At 34.4% G+C, this 27,789-nt stretch overlaps 2 protein-coding genes across 7 annotated transcripts in view; one reads left to right on the top strand and one right to left on the bottom strand.

The window, feature by feature from the left end:
- Positions 1-10,212, bottom strand: part of Naa80 (N-alpha-acetyltransferase 80) — a 30,290-nt gene extending 20,078 nt beyond the window's left edge. Inside the window, exons 1-3 of one of the 6 annotated variants that reach the window (XR_010855313.1) lie at positions 9,288-9,397; positions 5,337-5,500; positions 2,992-3,808 (exon numbers count right to left, since the gene is read on the bottom strand). Coding sequence is in view for 3 of the 6 variants with exons in the window: in XM_067116734.1 (XP_066972835.1) it covers positions 3,070-3,808; positions 5,337-5,455 (858 nt within the window). In the remaining 3 variants the exon portion in view is untranslated. Of the gene's footprint in view, positions 1-3; positions 3,809-5,336; positions 5,501-9,019; positions 9,119-9,210; positions 9,398-10,091 lie in introns of those variants that run through there. The other 5 variants (XR_010855314.1, XR_010855315.1, XM_067116734.1 and 2 more) reach the window with 5 other exon arrangements.
- LOC136846054 (ankyrin repeat domain-containing protein 54-like) lies at positions 9,726-26,785 on the top strand. The gene is made up of 7 exons (XM_067116730.1): positions 9,726-10,267; positions 14,004-14,175; positions 15,285-15,395; positions 15,557-15,707; positions 16,411-16,526; positions 17,581-17,705; positions 18,424-26,785. Exons 1-7 carry the CDS (start codon positions 9,905-9,907, stop codon positions 18,601-18,603), a joined length of 1,218 nt encoding a protein of 405 aa, XP_066972831.1. The 5' UTR covers positions 9,726-9,904; the 3' UTR covers positions 18,604-26,785.
- Positions 26,786-27,789: the final 1,004 nt, after the last annotated feature.

The raw sequence follows: 27,789 nt of genomic DNA on the forward strand, positions 1-27,789 counted from the left end.
GCAAATCTTTCAAAGGATGTAATAGTAAATTACATTGCTTTTTTGTACAAGTACTAACCAGTGTACTAAATAAAATATGCTGGTGTTACCAAATGTTGAAAGCTAATTTTAGAATAAAAATTTAAAATTAACATTTTATGATATCTGTTGGCAGCACCATTTTCTTAAGTGCACTTTATTCCTTGTGTCTGCAGCTTATTCTCTGCTAGGTCTTATTCTTGCTTTTATTGGTTGTTCCTGCATAACACAAGTTTCTGATATACAAGAAAAATGTTTAATTCCAAATCAACAACAAAAATTTGTATCTGAAAAACAATTATCAGAGACAAAAGAAACAGATGTCAAAATCTTCAAGATTTCCAGTTTATCCAGTTACTGTACTGTACTAAAATTTTCAAGGAGGTGCAGTATATTGAATAAGATCCAATATATATAATCAAACTCTTTGGGTCAGCCCTTTGAGAATTAAGAACATTAAATCAATTTAAAAAAAAAAAAGGATTCAAACTACATTTGAATAAGGAACCTTTTCACTCCACTTCTGCTTCACCTTATAACTTTGAGGTGTGGCTGCAGTGTAAATACCCAGAGTGTAGGTTTGGACATAAATAATTGATTTTCTTTTTTATTGCAGAGCTAGTAGTGCTACCTTATATTTTAAGATGGTGAATGGCAATTATGTCAACTTGAAGCAGATGGTATTTTTAGCCAAGGGTTCATCTCATCCATATACTGATAACTGGTATTTTCAGTGTTATTACTGATGTAATTGTGAATGAATACTGTACATTGTGACAACTTGAATTGCCATCATTCTAATTTCTGTATTGACTCTGCACTTGGTAGTGTATCTCTCTGGGATCATGTAGTAGAGAAACAAGATGTGTTTGTACGAAAAAACAAGTTTGTCTCTATAGGATACAAACTAGAGCCTTTTATGTACAGGTTCTTCTGTGTGCATGTGTGAATCAGCTATGGACTTGGAAACAAGGGTACCCCAGGTGGAGGTGGCAGTTACCCCTAACTTGACCCATGCTACCTTGTCACCTTTTTCTTGGCTGGCAGTGAGAGCAGACATAACACTCTTCTCCTGTGTAGCAATGGACTTGGATGAGTAGCTTGCTACTTTCTTATTTTTACTTTCATTTTGTATTCCTTTCTATTGTCTTTGTTTTGTCTAGGTGTCTTTGTTGCCTTGTTTTTCTCCATGGAACTGAAGCATGAGCAACACCAGTACAAAGGCCTTGACTGACTTGAGTGGTCACTTCATTTCTCCCACCTAGGTAGACCCACATAATCGATATTTGTTTTGTAGGGGAAATATGTGTTCATTCTTGCTAGTGTGAGGAATGTGCTGATTGGTCTTCTCAGTGGGAAAAGTCTGGAAAATGTAGAAAAAGGACAAAAGACGTTTGCTGGTGTTGTCGGGGTATAACCCACCCAGGATGCAGCCAGATCCTACATATTTCCTCCTACCACCTTCAATTCCTTTACCACCACTGAAATGAGTTTCCTCACCTAGGAAGGATTCATACAAACCCATTAATCACAATCTGCTTGCCTTATTTTCACGGACCTAGAAGTCCCAATCACTCCAATTTCTGGACAAGTTTGAAAGCCTCTACCATGCATTCTTAGTCCTGTGTAAGGAATGTTATATGCTTACCTCTCATTTTCTGTATGAATTTCTCTTACCATTTTCAAGAGTTTCCCAGTGCCTTTGTTATTATAATCTAGCACTTCATCTGCAATCATATTTCTTGTGTTGAAATTGTGTAAACATTGGGAACCAGCTTGATGTCTTCCCCTTCTGGTTACTGTGGGTATATTTCTTATCAGTTTCCTTGTTTTTTTTATGTTTCTGCATCCTTGATTATTTTGCTTCATGACCTGTCAACTAAAAGACATAGTAACACCTCAACTGTTCATACTTCAGTGTTTATCAGCTACATTATTATGACAGTTATTTGCTAGGCTGCCTTTTTATGTGAGGTATTTTCGGATAAAACTTTTAAAGGGACTGTACAGTTTCTTTTAGGCTAGAAATAATGCAAATTTCTTTAGCTGTTATTCAAGTGTAGGCTATGCTAGTTGTGTTACTATTGTAATGCCAGACCTGAAACATCTGTATTTAATTTTGAAAGAAGAATTTTCCTCCTTCAGGAAGATGAGTATCCTTTCACATTATTTCTTAATCTTTTTTTACTGCTTGACTGAGCTAGTGATGGAAAAATATTTTCATTATCGGTGCTAGTGCTCACGTCAAATTTTCTCTCTTCATCATTTGTCTTTTTGGATAAGGTCAATGTGTATATATAAACCTTTTTGGCAGCCTTGTAATAGCAATACAGGAAAGATTAGTTTGGGAAAAATTATTGACTAGCAGTCCAAAGGCCTTTGGGCACGTGAGTTAGTTTGAGGATGCTCATTCTTGCTGTGGCAGAGACAAATATACAAATCACCTACAGAAAATGGAGACACCCAGCAATTAAAGTGGCACATGTAGGACTTTGGGCAACCATACCCATATATGTATGATGGTCCTGATTCTAGATATTCACCAGATAGCCATAAAAGCAGCTGTAACACTTGAATAAATTATCATACTGATTGCTGTAATACTACTAGGCAGGTAATAGAACAATATATATTAATTTTTCCAGATAAATGATACAATCACTTAGTAAAAGGCTAATTGTTGCAAAAATAATAAAAATTTTTTCATACTAACACATCAAAGTTGGCCCTTGGCTAACATAAGGACTTTATTCCACTTCATGCCTTACATCACCATTTAAAATACCTGATTTTCTCTTGATTGCAACATCAACATATTCCCACTACATTAATTTTCTTTGTTAATTTGCACCTTTGCATCTTATACCAAGCCAGACTTACCAAATAACCTACCATAAAATGTCATTACTGTAATTAATTAAATTTATATAACTAGAGGAATAGTGTACAGACTTTAAATAAATATAAACTTACTTGTTATGAGGATGAAAGCTCTTAATTTATGGCCTGTTATACTTGTAGAAACTACAGTATTGTACAGTACTTGCAAAATCAATTTATTAAACTTTTTCTCATATACATTTTTGATGCAGTAGCTGTATCCAGTTTATGAATGTCATTTTTTGATATTTTTGATGATGACAATGATGGTGGTGGTGGAGGAGGTGGTGGTGGTGGTGGTGGTGGTGGTGGTCCTGGAGCAGTACATGATGAGAGGCCAGCAGAAATATTATGGGGTGGAAGAACAGAATTTGGCACATGAGCTGATGGCCGATTTTCCTCAAGTTCACAGTTACTTTGTGCTGGAGGTAGATTATTATTTGGTGTAGTTACCTTATCCTTTTCAGTTATAGCGCACTGAGTAGATAACATCCTACACAATTCACTGGCTTTTAATACCGATGGCACTTGATGAGGCATTTGGGGAAGCAGAAACTGCTTTGGGATGATGTTTCTATTTACAGAACCTCCATATATACAAACTGGAGGACAAAAATCATATCCAAGTTTAGCATAAAAGTTTTGCTGGTCATGCGTTGAAAGATATGCCATGGTGAATCCACATGCTCTAGAAAACTCTTCAGTTTTTGTCATCAAGATGCGACCATAACCTTTCCCACGTAAATCATCTCTGATGACTACAGATTCTATCCAGGCAGCATTATCTTCTCTAGGCAGGACATTAACTCTAGCATGCCCTATCACTTCTTCCTTTTTAGAATCAACTCCATTTCTTACTAAGACAAGAGAAGTTGGAAACTGATCACATGAAGAATTTAAGCTTCTCAACCTGTTGAAAAGTATTCATTGTTAATGTGACAGAATAGTAAGAGAGTCAGGAAAAAGCTTACATTATAAAATTCTGAGACAAACATCAGGAGTAGATTTTCGCTTGCAATATTCATTAGATGGGGAAGAGAAGATGAACATAATATCACTTCACAATCTTAGAAAAGAATGTAAATTGTAATATTCATCAACTTTAACCTGAGAGAGGAGTCATGATTAAAAATGTTGGTAAAATGAAAAGTTCCTTCCCAGATTTTTAATCCTTAAATCCAAATCAAAAGACCTTTTGCAAGCACAGAAGGAAAATAATGGTTTTTCACATTAAATTTATCTTTTGTTAATTCATTGTCCTGTATACTGTATTGCAGTATGCTGTTACTTATTGCTGGATATCAATCATGAACCAGCATCATTGTATGGAAAGTAATTCTCATCTAGTACTTAAGAAGACTAGGTATATTGATTAACATTTTACCTGTTAAATCCAAGGAAAAAAGATAAGCATAGGTACCTCAAGTAAGTAGACAATTGTTCAAATAGAGACAGATAAGGTCAAAACAATATAATAACATGCTGTATCAGTAATTGGGTAGAAAAAAGCTACAAAAGAAAATTCCTTAGTGTTTAGAAGTGGATATTACATCTGGACTATATAATTTAACCTAGGCAAAAATTTGTTGTAAACTAAAATAGAAATGAGAGGTTACATTACAATTTTCAGAAAAAGAATAAAAAACGAAGTGTCACAGACAGTAAACTTGACCAATTTATACAGTAATATCCTTTTTTAGACATGTTTTCAAAACCAGACTTGACTTTTGTAAAAAGAGCAATTCTGGATTTTGTACAAACAACATGCAGTGGCTTGGATCAGAAGGAAGGAGGCTTAAGGAAGGCTGAATGAATGCCAAAACCATAAATGGAAAAAAAATAATAAAAGAGGAAAAGTGTAAGAGAACAGGTCCCTGAGAAAAGCACTAAAAAGAGGGAAGGGAGTCAATAACATTTTTAAAGTAATAAAAAAAATATAAAAAAATTACATAGTCATAAGAAGGAATACTGTATTTCTAACAAAGCCTATGGAAGATCAGTGCTATGACACCAAAGTCTGCCCGAGGAGGTGACCAAACATCAACAAGACAAAAAAGATGTTCAATGGATTCTAAATTGTAAAAGCTACATTTATAATCCAGAAGAAGGGAGTTGAATCTAAAGGCTTGAGAAAGTAAGTGTTGAATATTTATTATTCAAACAGAAGTTAAAGCAACTTGTCACTCCATCTCACTTTGGGACTGAACTAGTGCACATTTTCAAGAGAAAGTGAAGAGGATTTGAAAAATGGAAAAGTACAAGAACTGATACATCTGTAAATTATTAAAAGAAACAATATAGACCATATAACATAAATGGTTTACAAAAATACAAAAAACTATGGGCTTTACAAATGTAAGCATTTGTACTTTTCCATGCAAGATACTTAAGCAGGCAAGGTCTTCTTCATACGGTCAAATTAATTCCCCTTAATTCACCTTAATCCTTTACTCCGAGGCCACTGTGCATTGAGGATTTCCATGCATTCATCAGCATATTTTGGGTGTCTATGCAATACAAGTAAGTCAGTCTCATCATCATCACCTGATCCTGTCATTCTTGTGGATTACAATGTTCAGCAATTTTGTAATTATTTATTGACCTGAAAATATGAAAAAAGTTTTAAGCAATAATGAAAATCATTCACGGACTGAACAAATGTAATCAAAAACAATTCTACTGTCCATTTTTGTGCATGGGGAAGAATGCTGCACAGAATTATATTTATGCAGTAATTGATATAACTGAATGCTGAACAGGAAAATATCACTACATACGTAATGTATTACAATTAATAAATTTTAATACTTATATATGCCAAAGGACATAAAAAAGGGAACTGGTAGAAACCAGTAGAAAAGTACAGCATATGAAAGAAGATTATTAAGAGCTATAGACAAATCTCATGGTGACATAAAAGATGATCTAAGAAAACAAGATACTGTAGTATAACATTAAGCATTAGAAGGAAGATATACTGTATCAACAAAGATTAATCTAAACTATAATCTTTATTTCTGATATCTAATGGCAGTGTACATTATTTTCCCTATACATTTTTAAACTGTTACACTAAGAGAATGGATAAGTTGTGATAATCCGGGAACTATAAGGCTTGCAAAAACAATGTTCTCATCACAACCAAATGACAATCAAATTTCTGCTTTTAAAGCTTCCTAACACACAAATACTTAGCTACCAACATGGAAGCAATTAGACAATTCAAAACTGCAAAACTTAAACAACTGTGATTAAAGCTGTTCACAAGTTACTTGCCTCATTATTGAAACCTGCTAAAAAAAGAATGAAACACCCAATGGTTTTCATGTCCTTAAGAACAACTGGGACTTATTACTAAGAAGGCTTAACTGTAGATTCTTCTTTGCAAATAAACAGCTAGCCTCATAGAGATTTCACACATTACCCTCCTGTACAGGCATTTTTGGAATATGCACACTCAGTGAGAATACAAAAAACTTGATCTGCAGGGACAGATCTTGCAGAAAATTCCCAAAATATGAAGAGGGATGGTGAACCTTTTCTTTTGACATAAAAGCCTGCATACAATATTCAAAGCTCAAGAAATGATGGCTGCTACCCCAGTCACAATCTACATCACCTAACCTCCTGGTTAAGCGCCCAACGCTATGAAGAGTATACAGTACTTAATATACTTAATGCCTGTCTTCAAATCAACACCCAAAAGTTTCATAACTGCTTGCAGACATCCTGATGAAGTAAAAAATGGATTTTAATCACTCAGGGCATCAGCAAGATTATCTCCCTTCATGGATTAAAGGGGAAGCTCAGCATGACTGTGCTCCAACACTTATTGAAGAAAACAAGAGGTTTCTTCGCATGAAAACCAGAACTCGAAATTTTTCATAATTTCAAAATCAAAATGCAATATTCAAACTAATTGTTGAACAGATGTTCTCTGTTGAATCAGATCATTATCTATCTCTCAGGGCAAATGACATTTTCCTTCATCTTTCATCACATCTACTGTCACCTCTACCTGGTTGTATAATAGCTACTATTAATCATTAAGAAGGCATCAACACTTTAAGGGCCACGTGATGAAGACTCTGATAACCTTTATATCTGTAGTTATTTATCCTCGTTTTAATCAATCACCTTCCTGAACACCAGGCAGATTTTTATAAAACAAAGACTTCTGCCTGATACGTACCAAAGACCTGACTAGGATATACAGTCATATGTATTCTTGTTGAGAGGCCCATTTCATGCCATTCATAGTTTCATGAGGCTACTATTAAGAAATGCCATGATCAGTCACCATCCTTTCATTAGTTTTATAGTACATTACTAAAGTTCAGGGTATATTTATCACAAAGTAACTATAGGTGTTGCTGCAATATCAATCAGAACCACTCATCCTTTCATGCATACTTTTAGTTTATTTCTGTCAAAATGATAACTAAATTTAAAAGAGCAACAAGGATAAATAAATGGAAGTCACTGCCCATAGGACCCTCAAGGAATCCAGACAATGAGTGGTCTGACTTCTTCATGTCTTAAAATTTAGTGTGTGTGAAGCTTTTCTCCAAGTTTTTCAGATCACTACCAGATTAAATAGCAGATTTTAATAGGGGCTTGAAGTAACATATACAAATCATTCCTACATGGATATTACCACATACAGAGGTTAATTACCACTAAAATAAAATATATGATCATCAATATAATTTCTTGTCAGATAGGCTGAAGCACAAATGTAAAGCAAAATCACTAAGCATTTAGTGTTCCTCACAGTAAGTCATTCTAATATGTAATAGGCTGGATCAACACGATAAGAGCCAAAAATGATCAAGCCTCCATCAGGTAAAGCTAGGAATCCTACGTGAGAAGTGGTTAAATTAAGATACACCTATACTACACTACTCAGGAAATGGTTTCTTCACTGAGCTTATACTGTATAGGTAATGGGTTTATGGGAAGTAGGCAAGTTTCCTCGTCAGGAAGGGCACTGCATTCCAGGTGATACTGTTATGTTACTTATATATTTTTAGGTGGTATTTAATCCTTTTCCTTGGTGAATTTACTTCTTTGGTGAGAAAAAGTGATATATATATCTCATTGCTTCTTTCTCTTATATTTCAAATGTATTTGCTTTATACTCCCATACTTCCGGAGAGATCTAGGTATAGGAAAAACCAAAATATGCAATTTGATCTTAAAGTGATGGTGTAAAACACTTATGCTTCATAAATTTTATGTGAAATTGGTTTTTATATAACATGGGCTGAAAAGGAATCCTAAGTTAGCATGAACTAGTTATGTTAGTTACAATTATGGTCCTCAGTAACAGGACTTTGTGGATGACTTCTGGCACCTTTATGGTGTCATTGCTAGCTTAATTATTTCAAGAACAATTCTGCTAACTATGGCTGCATTTATCTTTAATTACAAACCCCTCTTATTTACAACTTTGCACTTTTTCTGTGGACAACAGGTCATGCTCAACATAAGTTCAGCCTACGTTATATATTATCTCATAAGCTTATTAATTCATGTTATTTTAGGCTATACATAATAAAATTACCTCCAAGAGGACTTTTAACTGATCATTCTCCACTTAAGATAAATTCTGTTACAGTGTCTTTAAATAATACTTATTCTCTAGCTTTGTTAACTATTATTTTTAGGAGGTGGCTACTTTTATTCCACTGCAATGTTACCTAACTTAAACTACCCTAACCTAGTGTAACCTAGGGTGTGGCCTCCTGCTTGGCCATGGGAGAAAGGGTTTCATCTCTTTGGACTCCACTAAACTGTTCCAATTAGCATGTTACTTTCTAATGTTTAACCTTTATTTTGTTTAACATATTCTACCAAATTTTCATTGGAAGTTTTCAAAATCTCCAGACCCATTATATTTTTATTCCAGTTTTTTTTTTTATGCGAGACTTTATGCTCTGCAACACATATACTACACAGCTTAATACAACTTATATCTGTATTTATCACTAAGGTTAGCTTTAATACATTTTTATGTTTAACTTTCATTTAATGCTATTATGGTATTCGCCTCTTGTCCACAGGAAGTTTCTGAATCTAAAAACTGTGGTAATTCTCATGGTTTTAAGGAAAATTTTACCTTTGTCTAGTCTGAGGCTAATGAGTGACAAAGTGATGCCATCTTTTCTTCGATAAGTCAAAGTCTATGCAAGACTGAAAATTTAGACTGTTTTAGGCAGCTACTCTGCCAACTGCATAACCTAGTCTAGCTCAAGCTTGTCTTTTCAATAGACTGACAAAGGATAAGCTTCCGATTTTATTTACAATTACCTTGTATCATAGGGTATCCCGTCATACTGATTAATAACCGGACGATTTTTCTTAGATTCTAGATTGGGCTTACTTACAATAAATGAAAGTTATTCCTAATCCAGGTTAGTACTGAAAGGGGAATTATCCGACTATGCTATATTTAGGGTAGACGTGCGGACTGCGAGGAAACACTGTTATAAGGTTAGGGAAATGTAATATTGCGGGGACTTGCTAAGAAATTCTCATAACTAAATGAGTAAAATGTTTATAATTTTGGGCGGTTAATCCAACTCTTAATTAACTATAACAGCAATTTATTATTTATAAAAAATTCCAATAAGCGGGGTCGAAGTCATTGTTTACATCAACTAGATCACGATTACGTATTGGATAAAATTACTCTCTCAAAACGTATGATGATAAAAGTTGGCATTAAAGCTTTGATGCAATTTTAATTAAATTAAAATATAATAATTTATGTTGTGATTATCTGAAGGTGCTGCAGAGTGCAATGTATTGTTGAAAAAGGTACGTAATTCAAGCCTGAGATATTAAGCTCTGATATACACAGCTGAGCTGACCAGCGTCAATTATGTCCCAGCCATTCCTGACTTTGTTATGAGTGACGTTTGTGAAAGGACTGTTAGTGGTCATGAAATAGCACCAGCTGAAAGGGTAAATATATTCTGGGAAACGACAAAGCTACAGCAGCATGGATTCAGGAATTGATTCAACCGAGAGCAGTAGCAACGGGAGCTTGGAAGAAAGTGGTGTAGTTGGTGGTGGTGGTGGAGGAGAGGTCATGGAAGAGGCCCAGCCTGAAGATCCTCCTTCAGTGGAACAAATAGCTCCTGCAAATTCCCCGAATTTGTCTCCACAGCACCAGCTGGTGAACATACCTCCCGTTCCATCCGAATTGAAGAGCCTGGCTGCAGCAGCTGCATCCACTCTGTCGTCAACCATTAAAACCCTGTCAGAAACTGCTGATAATGTGTCTCCATCCCGTTCTAGTGACAGACGAGGGACCACCAATAACAATGTCACTGAAGGACCAAGCATTTCCTTGTTTAAAATGGTAAGGTGATTAACTTTTTTAAAATCATACCTAACCTACTAAATTTGCTGTTTAGGCTTAAAAACAAGAACTGGCCTGGTCATTAATAAGTTACCTCTGGGTAAAATACACGAGACTACAGAAATGAAGCCAAATACTTCCTTTAACTTAAGTTAGCCTTATTAAGCTAAAATGACATATTGATGAGTTAAATCATCTCTTTGTGTACATTTTTAATATTTATGTTGTTCTTAATTTGAAATGGTTACTGTAAAGGGAGATGGCCCACACAGAGATATCATATATCAATATGTTTTTTTTTGGTTAAACAGTATAGAAAAGGCTGTATATAATGTAGTACAAATGAGATATGAGAAGTCTACTGAGATAATAAAAAATTCCCCATCGATTATCTATGTTTTTACTCTCATCCTTGAGGGATTGGTACTAGTCATGATGGAAGCTCTGGAGGGCACCAGGTTGAGTACCAGTCCCTTGGGACAAAATTAAAATAAAAGACGGTAAATTTCTCATTATCTCAGTTGATTTCTCAAATTACCCCACCAGTACTGCATCATATACACTCTTTCTAATATTCTCCAGTCAAAAACTGATCCTAATAAACATTATTGTCATGAGGCTGGCTCCTTTACTTTTAGTGAAATACCTTTTTTTTTTGAAAAAGCTCTATTTTCTTAGGTACAGTAGTTCCCTACCAGCTGTGCCATCCCATGGAGAGTCACACTTAAGCAGTATTGTTACTGCTAGAGTACCTCTGAATCACTGTATATAAATCTATGCTAAATTACTACCACAAAGTTTGCTTGTTGGATGAACAATACCAGCTTTGACCCCACAGCTTGCTCTTGGTTTCCACATCAGGTAATATGAAACTATTCTAACTCAGCCTTGCCTTAATAACATGGTTGCCTAACCAGGGGCTTTGCCTCTGAATCCATGGAGGGCTGCTTTACATGAGAGGAAGGCTTTTTTAAACACAGACACTTCCTTACTTCAGTCACAAGCTAATTGCCCAGGTTTATTTTTTGTAAAAGTATAAAAGTTTCAAAATGGCAGTTTGTGATGTTTCTTGGTTAGCTGTGATTATCTTCATCCTCCTCAACAACAATAATGTTATTATTAGAGTTTAACATGTAACTAATGAGTTTTCTCCATTGCCTGTTCGTTAACGTTCTAACTGAATTCTAAACTAGTCAGGGTCTTCATTATGCCCATTTTCCATAATTTTCTTGCCTTCTTACTCTTCTTGGCCCGCTACTGTAGCCTATTCTGATTAATTTCTCCTTATGTCCAATCATTCTCAATTTTTGAGATATTTGTCTGTCTAGCAGTTGGACAGCAGACAAGGACGTTATCTTCTCACTGGGCTCCAGCTGTGAAACTTAGCTTTTTGTAGTCACACTTCTTAAAATAACGATATTTTTTCTTTGTAAGTGCCCATGCCTTTGCTAATTAGAGTATCAGAATTTTTTCTTTTAATATTAATGAAATGCTCTTATTTACTAAATGTCAGTTTTTTTTTCCACTTCATGTAGACTTTTGTTACATTTGTGATGTTTCTTGGTTAGCTGTGATTATCTTCATCCTCCTCAACAACAATAATGTTATTATTAGAGTTTAACATGTAACTAATGAGTTTTCTCCATTGCCTGTTCGTTTACGTTCTAACTGAATTCTAAACTAGTCAGGGTCTTCATTATGCCCATTTTCCATAATTTTCTTGCCTTCTTACTCTTCTTGGCCCGCTACTGTAGCCTATTCTGATTAATTTCTCCTTATGTCCAATCATTCTCAATTTTTGAGATATTTGTCTGTCTAGCAGTTGGACAGCAGACAAGGACGTTATCTTCTCACTGGGCTCCAGCTGTGAAACTTAGCTTTTTGTAGTCACACTTCTTAAAATAACGATATTTTTTCTTTGTAAGTGCCCATGCCTTTGCTAATTAGAGTATCAGAATTTTTCTTTTAATATTAATGAAATGCTCTTATTTACTAAATGTCAGTTTTTTTTTCCACTTCATGTAGACTTTTGTTACATTTTCCCTATGATACTATCCTCTAAGTATCTGCTTCACAGTCTTGTATGTCTTCAAGGCCTTGCAAGCCAGAGGAAAATGAGGATGGTAAGGATGGAAAGGGGTAAGTCCGGGAGGAAAGAGCCAAAAAGATTCACCAGTATTGAAGGCCGAGTAATCCCTTTTGAAGAAACCAGCATGTATCTTTTGGCCTCCCTGCTGTGGAGATGAGCCCGCACACTGTAGCACCAGTGCTATGTCCTTCACACCTTCTTTTCACTTTTCTTGTTGAAGTCCATGTAGAACAAAAAACACAAGCACTATACATAAAAAAAGAAAAAAGTTCTAACTTGATGGTCAGTTAGAGTGCAGCAAAACATCTTAGCTTGACCATGGGTGAAGTAAAAGTGCCTGATGTTGGCAGGTGAGTAGGGGATTCTCTTCACTCATCCACCTACCATCGATTAATCGTCAAGCTTAATGATTGATTCTAGCTCACTCTAAGAAATACTTCTACATAAAAGGGATGGTGTATATTCCCGTAGGAGCAAATACTAGATCTTAAGTTAGATAGAGTGACCCATACAGCTAGATAAGAGGCATATCTTTTTTTATGGTCGAAACAACAAAATGAACATGTGTTCCATAAAATCAAACCTCCTATTTCACTTAGAGGGCCTTCCTTCTCTTTGCTACTTTGATTTGTATAAACAGACAGTTGTCATGGTACATGACAAGGTGGCCATCAGGTGAAAGGGGGATTCCCCCCTCACTTAGGGAATACTGTATTTCGCTGACCTAGGTTTGAACTTTATATATCTGTAATTTTAAATTGTACAGTTGGCTCTCATACTCCTGTTGGGCATAAAACCATGGTTAAAATGGTAGGTTTAGAATTATCTTTTTGTTTTCAGCTGTTAAGTAGTGCAGTATTTTTGTTACAAAAATCATTTAACCATCTTTACTAATTTTCATTGCTTAATTGCAGCAGGTTTGAAAAATAGTTTTTACTATTTTTCGTTGCTTAATTGTTGAAGGTTTGAACAATAATCTTGATTATTTTATATACAAACCCATCAGTTTATATATGCCAAATCCAGTGGTCCTAAGCTCCATGGAAACACACAATGACAGGAGAAGAACCTTCACTTGGCCAGACATCCCTCTGGTAGCGGGCACATCAAGCTTATGTAAACTGTTTGGTTTGCATTAAGAATAGATTTTAGTTTTAAACTTCTCAGTTGCAAAACCCAACTCTATGACTAAGAAAGCAAAGTTAATATCTGAAGTAAAGACATCAATTTGGTGCTTCCTTGGCAGATACAAGGAATGACTTAACTTCCTATTACTAGCAGAGTTGCTGCTTAGAGGTACACCTGGCCAAGTTAGGGTTTTTCTTCCTTCTGTGTCTGGAGAGCTGACTACAGGGTTAGGCACATGTTAATTGTTAGTGTTGGGTTAAAAAACTGTAGTCCTTGGGCATTTAAATTGCAACAAAATTTAGTTAATGCATACTGTCAAAACTTTGCCAAGCATAGCTCAAGTCATGTCCAGTACCTTTATGTCAAATTGGAAACTACCTTTCATTGGTGTAGTTTATAGTGGCTAAGTATTTTTTACTGTGAATGATCATGTTGTTTCATCTGCGAATAAGCAGTGCAAAAAAAATAATAATATTGGCTTGAAATGATACTGTATTGTAATAAATTTTTTAATTGCAGACAAAGACAGAGATTCCTGAGGGTAGTCATCTGCAGTTACATTTTCCTTTAAGTGAAGGCAGCAATTCTGAAGACAATGGTGGAACATCATATGATATTGACCCACCTGCTGGGCTGACTTTTGCCAATGTGTCACCCTCAATGTATCTCAGTCGTGGATATGAAGCATATTGTAAGTTTTCTTTTTTTGTCAGCTCCATACTGAAATAGTGAGTAAAGTTTTGGACTAAGTTATGGCTCCACTTTTAACACTTACCTCACATTTTTATATAATGGTTCATTGAAATTTTTATCATAGATCTTTTAATGAATTAATAATGAAACATCAGCTGTATAATGAAAACTGGTATAAAATGCTTGGGTATATATTTCCATAAATTTACAAACCTTTGCTGTTGTAAAGTTTTACATTTTGGTAACTAGAAGGGTAGATAAGCAAGATATATGGAGGAAAATTTCATGAAGTTAGGAGAGCTTGTTAGTTTGGGATTTACCCTCACCATCTCACCCTTTTCCATTTAATTTTGTGCTCTATTCCTCATTTTGTGTTCTCCATCTATATTTATTCAATATTCCCTTTTAATTGTTCTTTTCATTTTATCCCCTGTAGGGGAATACCAACTATACTGTCCCTTGAGTGGTGCAGTGTAAGTAGTGCATGGTTATAAAATACAGTCTGACTGACTACCAAGATAATGGGTCAACTCCAATTGAGCTGGAACATGTGGCACTAAAGGTTCCCTGCAGGCATTCTCTAGCTCCAGTTACATTGTACAGTATTCTGCCTACTTTTCATCTGCTTCCTTTGGTCCTGTCTGCCTTGCAGTCCAGCTTCTTTCAACTTGACCTTGCTCCAGTTTTCAGTTGTCCTTTACAAAAAATCATTCAAGTCCTATGATAGTCTAAAAATGTCACTCAGTGGTCTTATTAAATATGTTAATGATAATAATCTCAATAAACTCTGCATTCTCTGAATGTTCCATCATGAATTTTCAGGGTGTTTTCCAACAGTACCTCATTGCAACTTAAGAGTTTATGAACAGCAACTTACATCACAATCCCTTCTTGTTCCTGGCCCTCCCATTCCCTCAGTTGAATATGAATTTAGGTCCACCTGATAAAAATTATATTGGAATGGGGTAGGTGAGAAAGTGAAAGTAAATCTCCTATTTGAAATCACAAGCTATATATTCACAGGATATGTGAGTGATATGCCTTTCAAGATATTTATTCACAAAATGTTTGGATTGTATTCATTTCTAAACAATTTTTATATTACAGCACAGGGGTATGCAATCCAGCCTTATGAAAATAATGCTCTTCAAAAGAAGTTACGTACTTTGCGCCTGAGAATGAGACAGCATCAGTACCAAATACTCTCTTCAAAAGCAAGTAAGGGTTTATTTGCATAAATTTTCACTTGCATATTGTTTCATTCATTTGCTACTCAACTGATTAGCTAATTCAGAGAAGAAAACTATGTAATAGCTAAAAATTGACGTATGTCTGTATTCTTATACTATTTGTTTCATTATGAATTTAATTCTTTACAGAGGAACGAACCTTGCGCATTGCAACAAGTTTGAATAATGTTGACACGGTGGAGCAGTTGCTAAGGGAAGGAGTAAATCCAAGAGTTACAGATGAGAAAGAAAGATCACCACTTCATGTAGCTGCATCAAAAGGCTACACAGACATTGTAAGGTAAAGTTACAGAGCAACCTTGGAATCTTTACAGAAAGAAGTGATACCATGATAATGAATTGCAGTTTATTTTTAATGAAATTAAGTGTACTGTTTTCAGAGGGATGTTGTTCATGTATTTTGATAATTATAGTTAAAATTTGGTAAGCAATAAAGAGGTTGAAAAATGCAAAGATACTAGGAACAGTGGGATTATTATTGAAATTCTGTAATATGGTGGTGATTGTGATTGTAGTCCCCTGCCTACTGTATTAACAGTTTTTTCTTATGACTGTACTTACGGTGTCTGCGATGCCAGTAAGTTATATAGTAATCTCTTTTCTTCATTGCACAAATATCATCAAGGGATTAATCTTATATTTTTATAGTTGGGGTGTGGATTTTAGTGAGTTTTGAAATGTTATACTTTTGGCATATTTTTGTATACCAACATACTTTAGTTCAAGCATCATGCAAGATGATAATTGTTATCATATGTGTACTCCTGTATAAAACATTACAGGTAAATTATTTGTGGTTTCCATATTGTGTTGACTGATGAATACTTATTGTAGTGAGAGTGATTTTGGGATGTGTAGAGCTTATTTCACATTTTATGTTCTCTACAAAAGTGCAGCAAACATCAACTTTAGTGTTACGATAGAAAACAGTGTAATTCATGCAAGCTATTCTTTATTTTACAAATACTGATTTTATTTTTCAGACTGTTGCTTCAGTATGGAGCTGATCCAAATCAGAGGGATGCAATAGGAAATACAGCCCTACATTTAGCAGCTTGTACATCCCATATCGACACTGTGACACTATTACTAAGAGCAGGTCAGTAAAGTGCAGTTTGCTTTATTTGTTGAGCATGAATAAAAATTCCTATACTGTGGTTCTGTAATCAAAACTTTTATTGGTTACCACTTTTAATGTTGAACTCATACCCTGAAATTAGAATGCTGGTACTGTTGTGGTTCTGCATAAAAATTTCATGGTTTACAGTATTATATATGGTTTTCAGCTAAAAAATTAATGATTGATTATTTCTGAAATGTGAAATATAGTATGAATGGAAGTTATTAGTTGTAATGTGTCATGGCATAAATTTTTTTTGGTAAAAAAATCCAGTAGATATTTTGTGGATTGCTGTTTGAACTGCTGAATAGTGTGTTGGTGCATGCTTTAAAACAGGAATTGCTAATTATTCTATTGGTATATTTTAAACAAAACATATTATGTACTGTTTCTTTAACCAGTCGGTTACAAAATTTTAACAGAAAACAGGTGTTAATGCATGTGAGACTACTGAGTCTCATTTCTAGACTAGGGCCCCACATTAGAAATCATTCTTCAGTGAACGGTAGAAATTGAAGCAAGGTAAAGTATAATCAGTTTGGCAGCCAAGTATAAAGATGTTGAAGAGGTCAGATGAAAAGTAAAGGCAAAGAGCTTTACAGTGGGGAGCCAAAGGGATGCAAAGAATCTTCAACAAAAACTACAGTGTACCACACAAGGCACACTAAGTGACACCCCCAAAGGGGACGACTGTATTAAGTTATGTAATTGGTGGCTTTTCAGGCTTCAGATATTTCTTTTAGAAGCTGTTACAGTTCCAACAACCTTTTATTTTGGAAGTGGCTATGTAGTGTGTTCAAGCTGAAAATATAAACAGTACTTAAAGAGATAAGGATTAAGAAACCTTTTAACAAGTGCAAACAGTAGAAGAAATGACTTTTATCTAATATATTACATATTGCTTCAAAGAAATATTCTGCATTTAATAGTGAATCTATAAACTACGGAAACATTTCTTTTAGTAAATTTAATACCCCAAATTAATATGGCATGCAGTGGTTACCATTTACCAGTTCTTTCTCTCCCTCTCCAGGCACAAATGTGAGGCAAGCAGATAATCAGGGGTATTCCCCATTGCACCTAGCACGATCTAAGCTGAGGAACCTTCAGAGAGATAGTAATTCCTCCTCACAAGAAATCAAAAGACAAGTTTATCAGGTTGGTAGCTTTCTGGTTGTTCTCTCCTCATTTTTCTTAACAGATCCATGTATTCAGCACTAAAGGTAATGTTCAAATTTGTGGCACACACGCAGCTTCCAATTTGAATTTTCAATTTATCACTGGATTACCATATTTTTTAGAAACTAAAATATTTATACCTTATAAACATGCAAAGATACCATGACCATGCTATGTATTATTATTATTATTGTTAATAGTATTATTATTATTTAAAGGGAGTATACTCTCTTTTAAACAGGTTTGTTGGAAATAATAACAGCATCAATTGAATTGATTTTATAGTCTTTTCAATTCTTATTACCTATCTCTTCTTAAAGTTGGTCAATGTTCATAATGTGGATAAGAGGAAAGGTAGCAGTTCAGGAATCTATCACGTTTTTATTTGTACACCTTCAGGCAGAAGTTAACCACAGCAGGGTGCTTCTGTAAAGTTTCTGGTGGGAGACATACAGTACCCAAAATCTCAAAGTCATTCTCAGGTGGTAGAGAATCTTTTTAGACCTTTCTCCAGAGTGTGACATTTCAGCTGCCTTGTCAGCTTTTAATTTTTTGAAGCCTTGCATATCTGAATTTACATGTAGTGCCTCATGTATGGAGAGGAGTCTGTAATGTGCAAGGATTATAAAATTTCCAAGAATAGTGTTTTTAAGTTTGCTCTTATTGTATCGCTTCTTAAGCATTTACTAACTTTCAGGTAATAGAAATGATGCAGACATACTTGGAGTGCTCTGGAAACCCAGAAGAAGCAGAACTGCTTACCATGTTTACCAACCAGCTTTCTTTGTCAGATTCACGCCAGCAAGTTGAAAGTGATCTGCAGACTCTATTGAATTCCTTACATGATTTAAGTTTAGTGAAATCTAAAGCTGCATAAATATTAGGCAATAATCTAGTTCAAGGTTTAACTTAGATATATATGTAATGTTGATTCCCAAAACATTTTGTTTGATAAATGCTAATTTTCAAAAAGCCTGATTTTTTACGAAGAAGTTTTGCATTAGGTATGCGAATTTGCCAAATTTTGTAGAATTGCCAACTGATAGAGCGAAGATAATGCAAAATGTATTTCACCAATTCCATCATGTTATTACTGTTCGATATGTAATGTAAACAGCTGGCTAAAATAAGGTGTGACGTCCAGACAGTTCAAAACTACCACCACAAACCTTAGATCTTAATGGTTTTTAACTTTCAAGGCTTTAAGGAATCTACAGTGAATTTGGAGGTTAGTTGGTTTTATGTGTATGCACATTTTTGCATGCACCTACAAACAATTGCATACTGTGCATATTGTTGTGATTGAAGTTAATTTCAATTGTGAATTATATTTTGTTATATGTATATGCATCTTGCCAGTGTCAGTGATCTGTGCTGCTGACGATTTATAGGTCACTTTAGCAGAATTCACCTGCAAGTGTGGCACTTGTTGCAAAGCTACACTGTAGGGAAAGTGGCACAAGGAAGGAAATGGCCACAATTTTTGTCTTACAGTTATGTGTAAGCACTTGATCTGCGCACAGGTAATGGCATGTACATATATTCTTAATTTATTGTTTATTTTTTCCAGTCATTTGTCTCATATTTTATTTTAATTCTCTTTTATTGTGCTTTATACTATTTATATATTAGTATTATTTATATAAGTTTCTATGGTTTATATTTGTTGATATGTTCTTCATTTTGTTGTTTTCTTATACAGGTATTGTATGTATGCATGTGTTGAAGCAACAAACCCCCAATTTCTTTTTTCTCTTTAAGTAGTCACCCCCTAATCTTTGCATAGTATCAGTTCGGTTTTGATAAAATAAGGGGGCTGGCTACCTCAGTGTGTAATGTAATTTATGTTCAAATGCAAGAGTGAAACTAGATGTTTACATCTATGTATGTATGTACATATGTACAATAAAAAGTCTTATTTAAGCTTATCTTACCAAGACCCTGTTTGACAGTAGTTTGATGAATTGTCATCAATTGAAACTAGATAAGAAAATAATGTTGAATGTGTGCAAGATGAAAGTATGTCCTTAATTTCAACAAATTTCCAACTCAAACATGCACATATTCTTGGAGAGAGAGAGAGAGAGAGAGAGAGAGAGAGAGAGAGAGAGAGAGAGAGAGAAAACACATACTTTACATTGTGTATTTGTCTAGATGTATATATTCATCATCATCACTGTCATCACATACTGTTATTATTAGTGATAGTATTACTAGTAGTTTAGCTAAATTAGACCATGGGGATTAGTAGTAGCAGTTTTAGTTCTATGAGTTGGACAAGGAGTTCCATTTTTGTGCAGTGCTTGGCAATACCCATTACTGAGTCACTCAGTATAACCGGTGGTTGAAAATTTGGTCTATACCTTGACCAGCTGTTAAGCATAATCATAATCATAAGTAATAAGTTGACTTATGAGACTTTTGAAAATGTATTATTTCTCGTATCATGCTGCATACCTTAAAGAGTCTCTTCTCAAGGCAGCACTGTAATAGTTGATTCTCATTGTATATACTGTACCTTTAAATTTTTGTAGCTGATTTTTATATTTTTGGTGACAAATGTGCTGCCCTAAGCAGAATGTCCCATTACTGAGCCTGGTGACTGCTTATGGACTTTAGTCATGTTTACCTTGTTTGAAAGCTGTTGATTTTTTTTAGCTGTCCTATCATAGTATAGCTTTTCTGTATTTTAAGTCTTATCTTGAGAATGGTCACATATAACGAAGAACTCATAGGAATATGAAATAGAGGAACACTTTGATACTCATGATACTTTACCAGCAGCCTGTATTAAATGAACAGCCCAAGTCTCAAAACCATTATCCATACTCAGATGATTATTAATCCAGCCTCCTGTCTCAGCAAAAAGATTTTAGGTAAGAAAGGTTTGCATTGCAGTAATAGCTCTCAGACAAAACAGCTGTTCATATCTTTCGTTACAGCATATTTCAAGAAGCCTGAAAGTTTGATTATTGCACAGTGGAGCCCTGCCTATTTGTGGTTCTGGATTCGCAGCTTCACCTATTCGCAGATTTTTCTGTGGTACACATATACATATTATTCTTGGAAAATTTGCCCATTTGCGGTATTTTTCATAGAGAAATATTCACTAGTTGCTGTATTTTCATGACTAAATGCATTTTTTGTGATAAAACTATTAAAATACTCAGGTACTGCATAAATGTTTTTAAGAGGTTTTTTTGGTGTTTGGGTGTTTGAACTATCAAAATAGGTAGTTATAAGGGGTGTCAAGTATTCGCGGATTTTAGCTATTCGCGGGGTATTGTGGTACGCATCCCCCGCGAACACCGGGGGTTGACTGTAGTGTGGTAGCCAACTAATTTATTATTTCAAAGACCACATATGTAGGGAGTAATGAATAATATGGATAATTAACTTTAAGTATCAGAGAATAAATAATAAATAAAACTTGCCTCTTCCAACAGTATTCTAATTTTGGGAGTACATATGTTGTATAATGCAACTGGTAGGCATTAAGAGGCAACTTTGGTCATTGGCTCTGAAATAATTTTCCACCAGCAGCAACCATCAATATTTCAATTTCAAATAGTTTCTGGGTAAAAATCTAGGAATTAAGGGCAAAAAAGAAAATTTTTATAAATGACTTTATAAATTTACAAAACTAATAATGCTTTGAAACTAAAAATAGCGTATAATTGAAGATATTCAATATTGCTCCATGTATATTTGGCAATTTCAAATGTTACCAACAACTGTCTCCTGTGCTATCCTATGCCAGGGTACAATAATGAAACATTGAAACCTTCAGACTTCTTAGAATTGGCTTTACATTTTACTTTCTAAATTTTTTTTTATCTAACATGAGAGCTGTTACTTCTGTTATCATTAAGCAAGTTTTATAAATTGCCAAGCTAACTTTCTTATTTCATAATATGGCTGTTCACACATCTGAGATACAGGTTAGAAAAGAGGTATAGGTAGAAATTTGTGGGTCTTCAAAGGGTTAGTGAGAGCTATAGATAATTATGATCTGCAGTGAGTATTATGATTCAGACTAAGCACAGAAGTCTGAAAAGGGAAAATGTGTAGATGAAGGAAGAATGGAAGAACTTGATAACCTAGATATCAAAGTTATGACTTATATCTGTAAATGGTAGTCTAGGGTAAGCTAATGCAGCATAAAAGCACACTGTACAAAGATGAAAAGCAATGCAGTACTGTAGACTAAAGTTTGAAGACAAGAGAGAAAAGAGCAGAGCAGTTAAACTAGTGAAATGTTGAATTTAAATCATGTGTTCTTAAACAAATAGGGATAAAAGTTACAAGATAAATGAAACCATCAAAGGTACCATGAAACATGTAGACCTGGATTTAAGACCAGGTTGTAGTTTGAGAAGTGCATATTGTATTGGAAATAGATTAGGACCCCTTTTCTTTCGTAGAAGTTTAGTAGGAATGCCATATATTATAGGACCCCTTTTCTTTCTTTGAAGTTTAGTAGGAAGGCCATAGATTAGTGTTCTTTAAAAATGGAATTGCTTTCCTTGGAATGAAGAGTCCATAGCTTTTATTATTTGTTTCATCTTCACACAATCCTTTCATTCTCCATTAGTTTTGTGAATGGTGGCTCATCCCATCTCGGTTTCACTATTTCAGCATTATTAAATGGATCCTTACTGACAACACAACCAAACTGAAAAAATAAGTGTAAATCAGTAACAAATCGTGGTGCATGTCTCAAATCATAGGAGTATTTCATCAGTTAAACTAATGTAATTGATTGAAACATTGAGACTTGTCAGGGTTTGTTGTAAGATCAGCCATTACTGAACCATGTAAATGAAACTTTTTTTTTTTTTTCTTCCACCAAACAAGCATGGCTGTCTTACTTGGTTTTTATGTATAAGGTAATAGAAATGCTAAAAAGTCAAAAGTTTTGAGGATTGTACATAATGTTTCTAATATGGATATACATTACCTAAAATTACCTGTTGTATTTCACTAAGGAGGGAGATATAATTTTCATAGGTTGTGTAGCATCACAATAAATGTAGCTTTGTTTCAACACCTCAAGTGTATTACATAAGCATTCAAAGTGTGAACTAAAATTATGATGCTGAAAGCTCATGATAATTCTTTAAGATTGATCTTCAAAGTCTTGATAAACATTTGTGTGAATTGACAAACAAATGTTTGAACAAATTTGTCGTTTCTTACCTTTACAAAAGACTATATTAATTTAATAGTGTAAATGGTAATTTAAATCAAGACTTATAACCAATTTAGTTATTTAAATTTATAGACATCTTTCAATTTATGTACATAAAAAGGATGCATCACATTTGTTGCCATAGCAAACATAATGATCATTATTAGATGTTTGTCAGTTTAACCAGACCACCAAGTGAAAAGACTCGCCTCTCATAGGGTTGGCCTGAAAACTTTATTAAAGGTACAGTGTTTTTTACAATAAAAGTTTTCATACAAACCCATTCCTCATGAAATAGTCTTTAACTGTGCAGGACGCATCCAAAAATTTCCAGAAAGATGGATTTCACTGCAAATGCTCAGCCAATTACTGTATATTGATAAATTGTACTTTATTCATTTAATCTTTTGGTAAACCAAAAATGATGAAGATCTGGATAAATATTTCGTGAGACCATTTATTTCCAAATCTTGACATCCGCCTACTGATCACTGCATACTAGTAAATATTGCACAGGTAATGTGTGAATTTTTTTTTTTAAATATTTTGAAATAAATTTGATCCAGCTCATAATGCAAGTCAGTGAACAAGATTTATATATGTTTAAATAGCATTATACTGTCCTTGTGAAAAATAATGTGTGTATTCAGTATAAAAAAAAAATATTACACTACTTGATCACCTTGATCTGATAGTTATATTAACATATTTTCTATTAGACAATAGATGGGGATTTGCAACAGTTTACCGTATTTCTTTACAACATGCCTTCATGAAACTTCTGAAGATATTTACAAAAATAGTGCTTTTTTCAGTGTTTGTCCACCTGACAATTGTAAGATTTTTATATTATCTAGGGAATACTTTCAGGCATAAATGCTACAAAAATGACTTTTTTGCAAAATATGGGTTGTATACATTTCAGCTAAGAATAAATATTAAACCAAGTTTAATGTGTATTGTTGATATTACTGTTTAAACTGGCAGAAGAGAAACATTCACAACACAGTATCACAAATTAAGTTATACTGAGTGACATGCGTATATAGCATTAACTGGACGGTTATGTAGTGCTTAACCTGTCCTAGTGTTGTGATAAGGGCTTACAAATTTTTTCATTGCACAAATTGAGTTTTGAATGAAGGGATGTATCTGTTCAGTTTTTGTAGTGTTTTTCAAGTTGCAGTAGACAAATCCTCAGTTTGTGCTACACTGATATAGTTTATATGCAGTCACATCATACACAATCTGGTACGCATTTAACCATTTGTGATTCATACTCATTTGCTAAAGTTTCTATGATACCATGTACCATAAGATGGTTGTGAATTTGTAACACTGCCACATGGGAATGACTCCTTTATTAATTTGTGTTAAAATGTTTACTTTATATCTTAACCTAGTTTGTCTCAATAGGTAGGTTTTATATTTTAAGAAACTGGTGAATTGAGGGATTGTAGAGCCAAATACTAGGACTTCATTTGTGTGCATGGGCTTAACCCTTCAAAGCCCATTCATTTTTTTCATACAAGATTTATGAAATTTTGATATGTTACTAAGACAGTTCCAAGACACTGTGTTTGTATGTTTTTCCTCATAAGTGCCTTTATTAAATGAGCTGTCACCTGCAGGTGGCACTGGGCTTTAGGATTACTACTTTATCATGGCAAATCTTTTGTCATTTTAAATACACAATGAAGTAATATTTTAAGTATCTTAGGTGCTGAAGAAGATTTATCGTTCTGCATTATCCATGATACATGTTTAAAAGTCTTAGTAATCTTTGAGCAATAAAAGCACTTAGTCCCAGCCTCAGTTGATCTGGAAGTGGGACTCTCTGTGAACCATGGTATGGAGTGAAGTTTACTGAACAGCCTCCTGGAGTTGTAGCTGATCATAATTATATCCAGACTAAAAGGCTTTTCTCTTGCATGCTGCTTACTACCATGATGTTCATATTATAGCATCATCACTTCCATTTCCACTTCCTTTCTTCAGTCTTCTTAGTGCAACTGTAGGTTTTTGTTTCAGTTCCATCTCCTTTACTTTTTGGACCTCTGGATTCCATCCCCTTTACTTTTTGGATCTCTGTATCTTTCTGTCTAACCACTCCAGCTCCCTCTCTTTGCTGTGTTAAGTGCTGAATGGCCCATAAGGGCCCCAGTGCTTGGCATGACAGTCTAAATTTTGTAAATGAAATACTCATCCTCATCATTTTATTGCCTATGTTATTTGTTGCCAGTGCATATTTTTTATTATTGCAAGTGTAAAAGTACTTGTTTGTTTTTAAGAGTCTCTCCCCTTTCTCTTGCTAAGTGAAACCCTTTCACTGTAGGGATCAGATTTTCTTTCAATATGTGATTATGTGCTAAGGCGTAAAATGTCCTGTCAACAAAATGATTCATATGTATAAGTTCATCTCACTGTCATACAGTATTCAGGTTATGGTTTTACTGAAAACATATCTAATTTAAAATATCTACTACTGTACAGGTAATAACTTCACCAGTGACTTTTCGAAGTAAAGTTGAAACAATAAGTACTATGAATTTGCCCAGTGCTATTTACTTGCACATCTTGTGTAGGTGCTGGGAGTTCTGTACCAGCTTTCCTGTTCCTTGGTAGTCGGTCATTGTTATTTTTGTTTTTAGTTTTTCCGGTCTAACATCAGGCTTTCTTCTTTTTCTGAAAGTTGGTGAGCCGGAAGTAGAGGGACACATACTATTGCTATCCCAGACTAATTTCTTCATTTGATTATTGAGGTTGTCGTTCAGAGATTCCAGTGTTTGTGCCACCTCATCAGCAGTGAAATTGGAGCAAAAGAGATGAAAAAACTACAAATCATGATAAAAATAGCTTGATAATCATATCCAGAAATATATCATCAGGTAATAAATTATATTAATTAGCAAAAACACTGAGAAATCAGTTACATAAAAAATGATCAAATTCCCCATCATAATCGCTACTGAGACACTTATCAGAAAATTAGCTCCAGTGCCCAGTGTCACATACAGGTTACAAGCTGTATAAATGATAAAATAGTACTGAGGCCAAATAGTTATACTGTATATTTTCCTATTTTTAGCAACCATTTAGAGTGCTCGAGAAAAACAATGAATTCAACTTTTATTCCTCTGACAGCTATATTCAATGTGGTACTCATAACCCCCTCATGCTCTAGCCTTAGCTTTATGTGCAGACAATGATGGACTCAGCTGACAAGAAGGCATGACTTGAGCTCTGGAGAAAAATGAACTTTACAGCTTAACTCCAAATCTTAAAAATCTGTTTGCAAACAAAGTTCTGTGACCTACAGGTAGCACTGGGTTTTGAAGGGTTAATGTCATCAAAAGTAGTTTGTTTAAATGAAATTTTGTTTGACTCGATTTGGGTTGTTCCCCTCAGTCCGTATAAATTTTAGTCATAAGTCCTTCAGAATCGAAGTTGAACTTTCATTAGAATAATTACAGTATTAAGCTTTTAACAACAAAAATGTAACTGTTGACCAGTGATTAATCTTTTACTGACAAGAATGTAACTGTTGACTAATGGTTAATCTTTTAATGATAGGAATTTAACTGTTGACAGAGGTAATGGAATAATAATTACTAGACGCAGTACATATAGGAATTAAACATTACACTTTTCAGAAAGCTTGGCCTTTGTATTATTCAAGAACAATTCATGTCATAAGTCCAAAGTGCCAACTGCTCTATTGATATCTGTTATATGTCTTTGGTATAATTTCTTGTAAGAATTTTTAAAATTCTTGTCTGTTGATTAGCATGATCAACAAAGAGTGGCTTTATCATATGGAAAGTTGATGTACAGTATTGGTATTAAAATGAAGACATTCATATACAAATTGTTTTACTTTCATTATTTTTATTCTTGCTAGCAATGAAATGAATTTATACTTCCTTCATCTTTACGATTTTTTTTTCACTCTGCGCAAGCTGAAATCCTATTTTATATATTCTTCATTATGTTGATGTATGTATTAGTAAGGAAAACTGATATACTGTAAATGCTGTGGGGATGTTGTCATTGTGATAGAGTACTGTATTATAACCAGACTTGTTTGGCTAGCTCTAGCGATATTTTTATATAATGCTCAGTGGAAACTGAATTAAGAAATGACAGAAAGTTAAATGAATGCTGAGAAGTACCAGCAAAGCAATAAAGCTGGGAATGAAATAGATGGATTAAAGAACCCATATTATAGTCTAGTGTGCCCCATTATATGTAGGCAGTCATCCTCTGTAGGGGATGTAGGAGATACCTTGAGTAGATACTTGTAGCAGGAGCAAACCACTGTGGATAAGTAGGTAATCACCCTCTACTGGGTCTGCATGAGCAACTGTAGACTAGGTACTCACTAGGCAATGTGACACAACTGAATGGAAGACTTGATAAGCACGCTGTCTCGATTATAATTCCAATTTGTTGAAAAATATATAGTAAAGAGAAGCAGATAAGACCATACAAGAAAAAAAGAAAAATGAAGCAAGGACATTTACAAAAACAGTTGTTGAGGATAGAAAAAATGTTAAGGCACTAGTACAAATCCCCTTCAACGCAGCATTACAGTGTCAGAGTAGGTAAGTATCCACATCCAAAACCACTTATGAAAAGTGTTCCACAACAATGTAGTAAGTGGGATAAAAGACCACTAGTACAGGGCAGTGTGAGATGGGATCCAAACACAATATGAATACCAACTTTGCAAAATTCTTGAGATATAAATACTAAAAATGAACGGGACCCTTCATTGACAAATAACTTCTGAAAGATTACCAAATAGGATATGTTTCGACAATATTCTGAATCACTACTTGTTAGGAAAAAAGAAAAGCACTACCTGGACCA

Source organism: Macrobrachium rosenbergii, chromosome 14 (assembly GCF_040412425.1).
Source record: "Macrobrachium rosenbergii isolate ZJJX-2024 chromosome 14, ASM4041242v1, whole genome shotgun sequence".
NCBI classification, from domain to species: Eukaryota; Metazoa; Arthropoda; class Malacostraca; order Decapoda; family Palaemonidae; genus Macrobrachium; species Macrobrachium rosenbergii.

Coding starts and splice junctions, on each gene's coding strand:
- LOC136846054 (XM_067116730.1), top strand. CDS start 9,905: ATGGATTCAGGAATTGATTCAACCGAGAGCAGTAGCAACGGGAGCTTG. Junction 15,708..16,410: donor GGCTACACAGACATTGTAAG/GTAAAGTTACAG, acceptor TTTATTTTTCAG/ACTGTTGCTTCAGTATGGAG. Junction 17,706..18,423: donor TCAAAAGACAAGTTTATCAG/GTTGGTAGCTTT, acceptor ACTAACTTTCAG/GTAATAGAAATGATGCAGAC.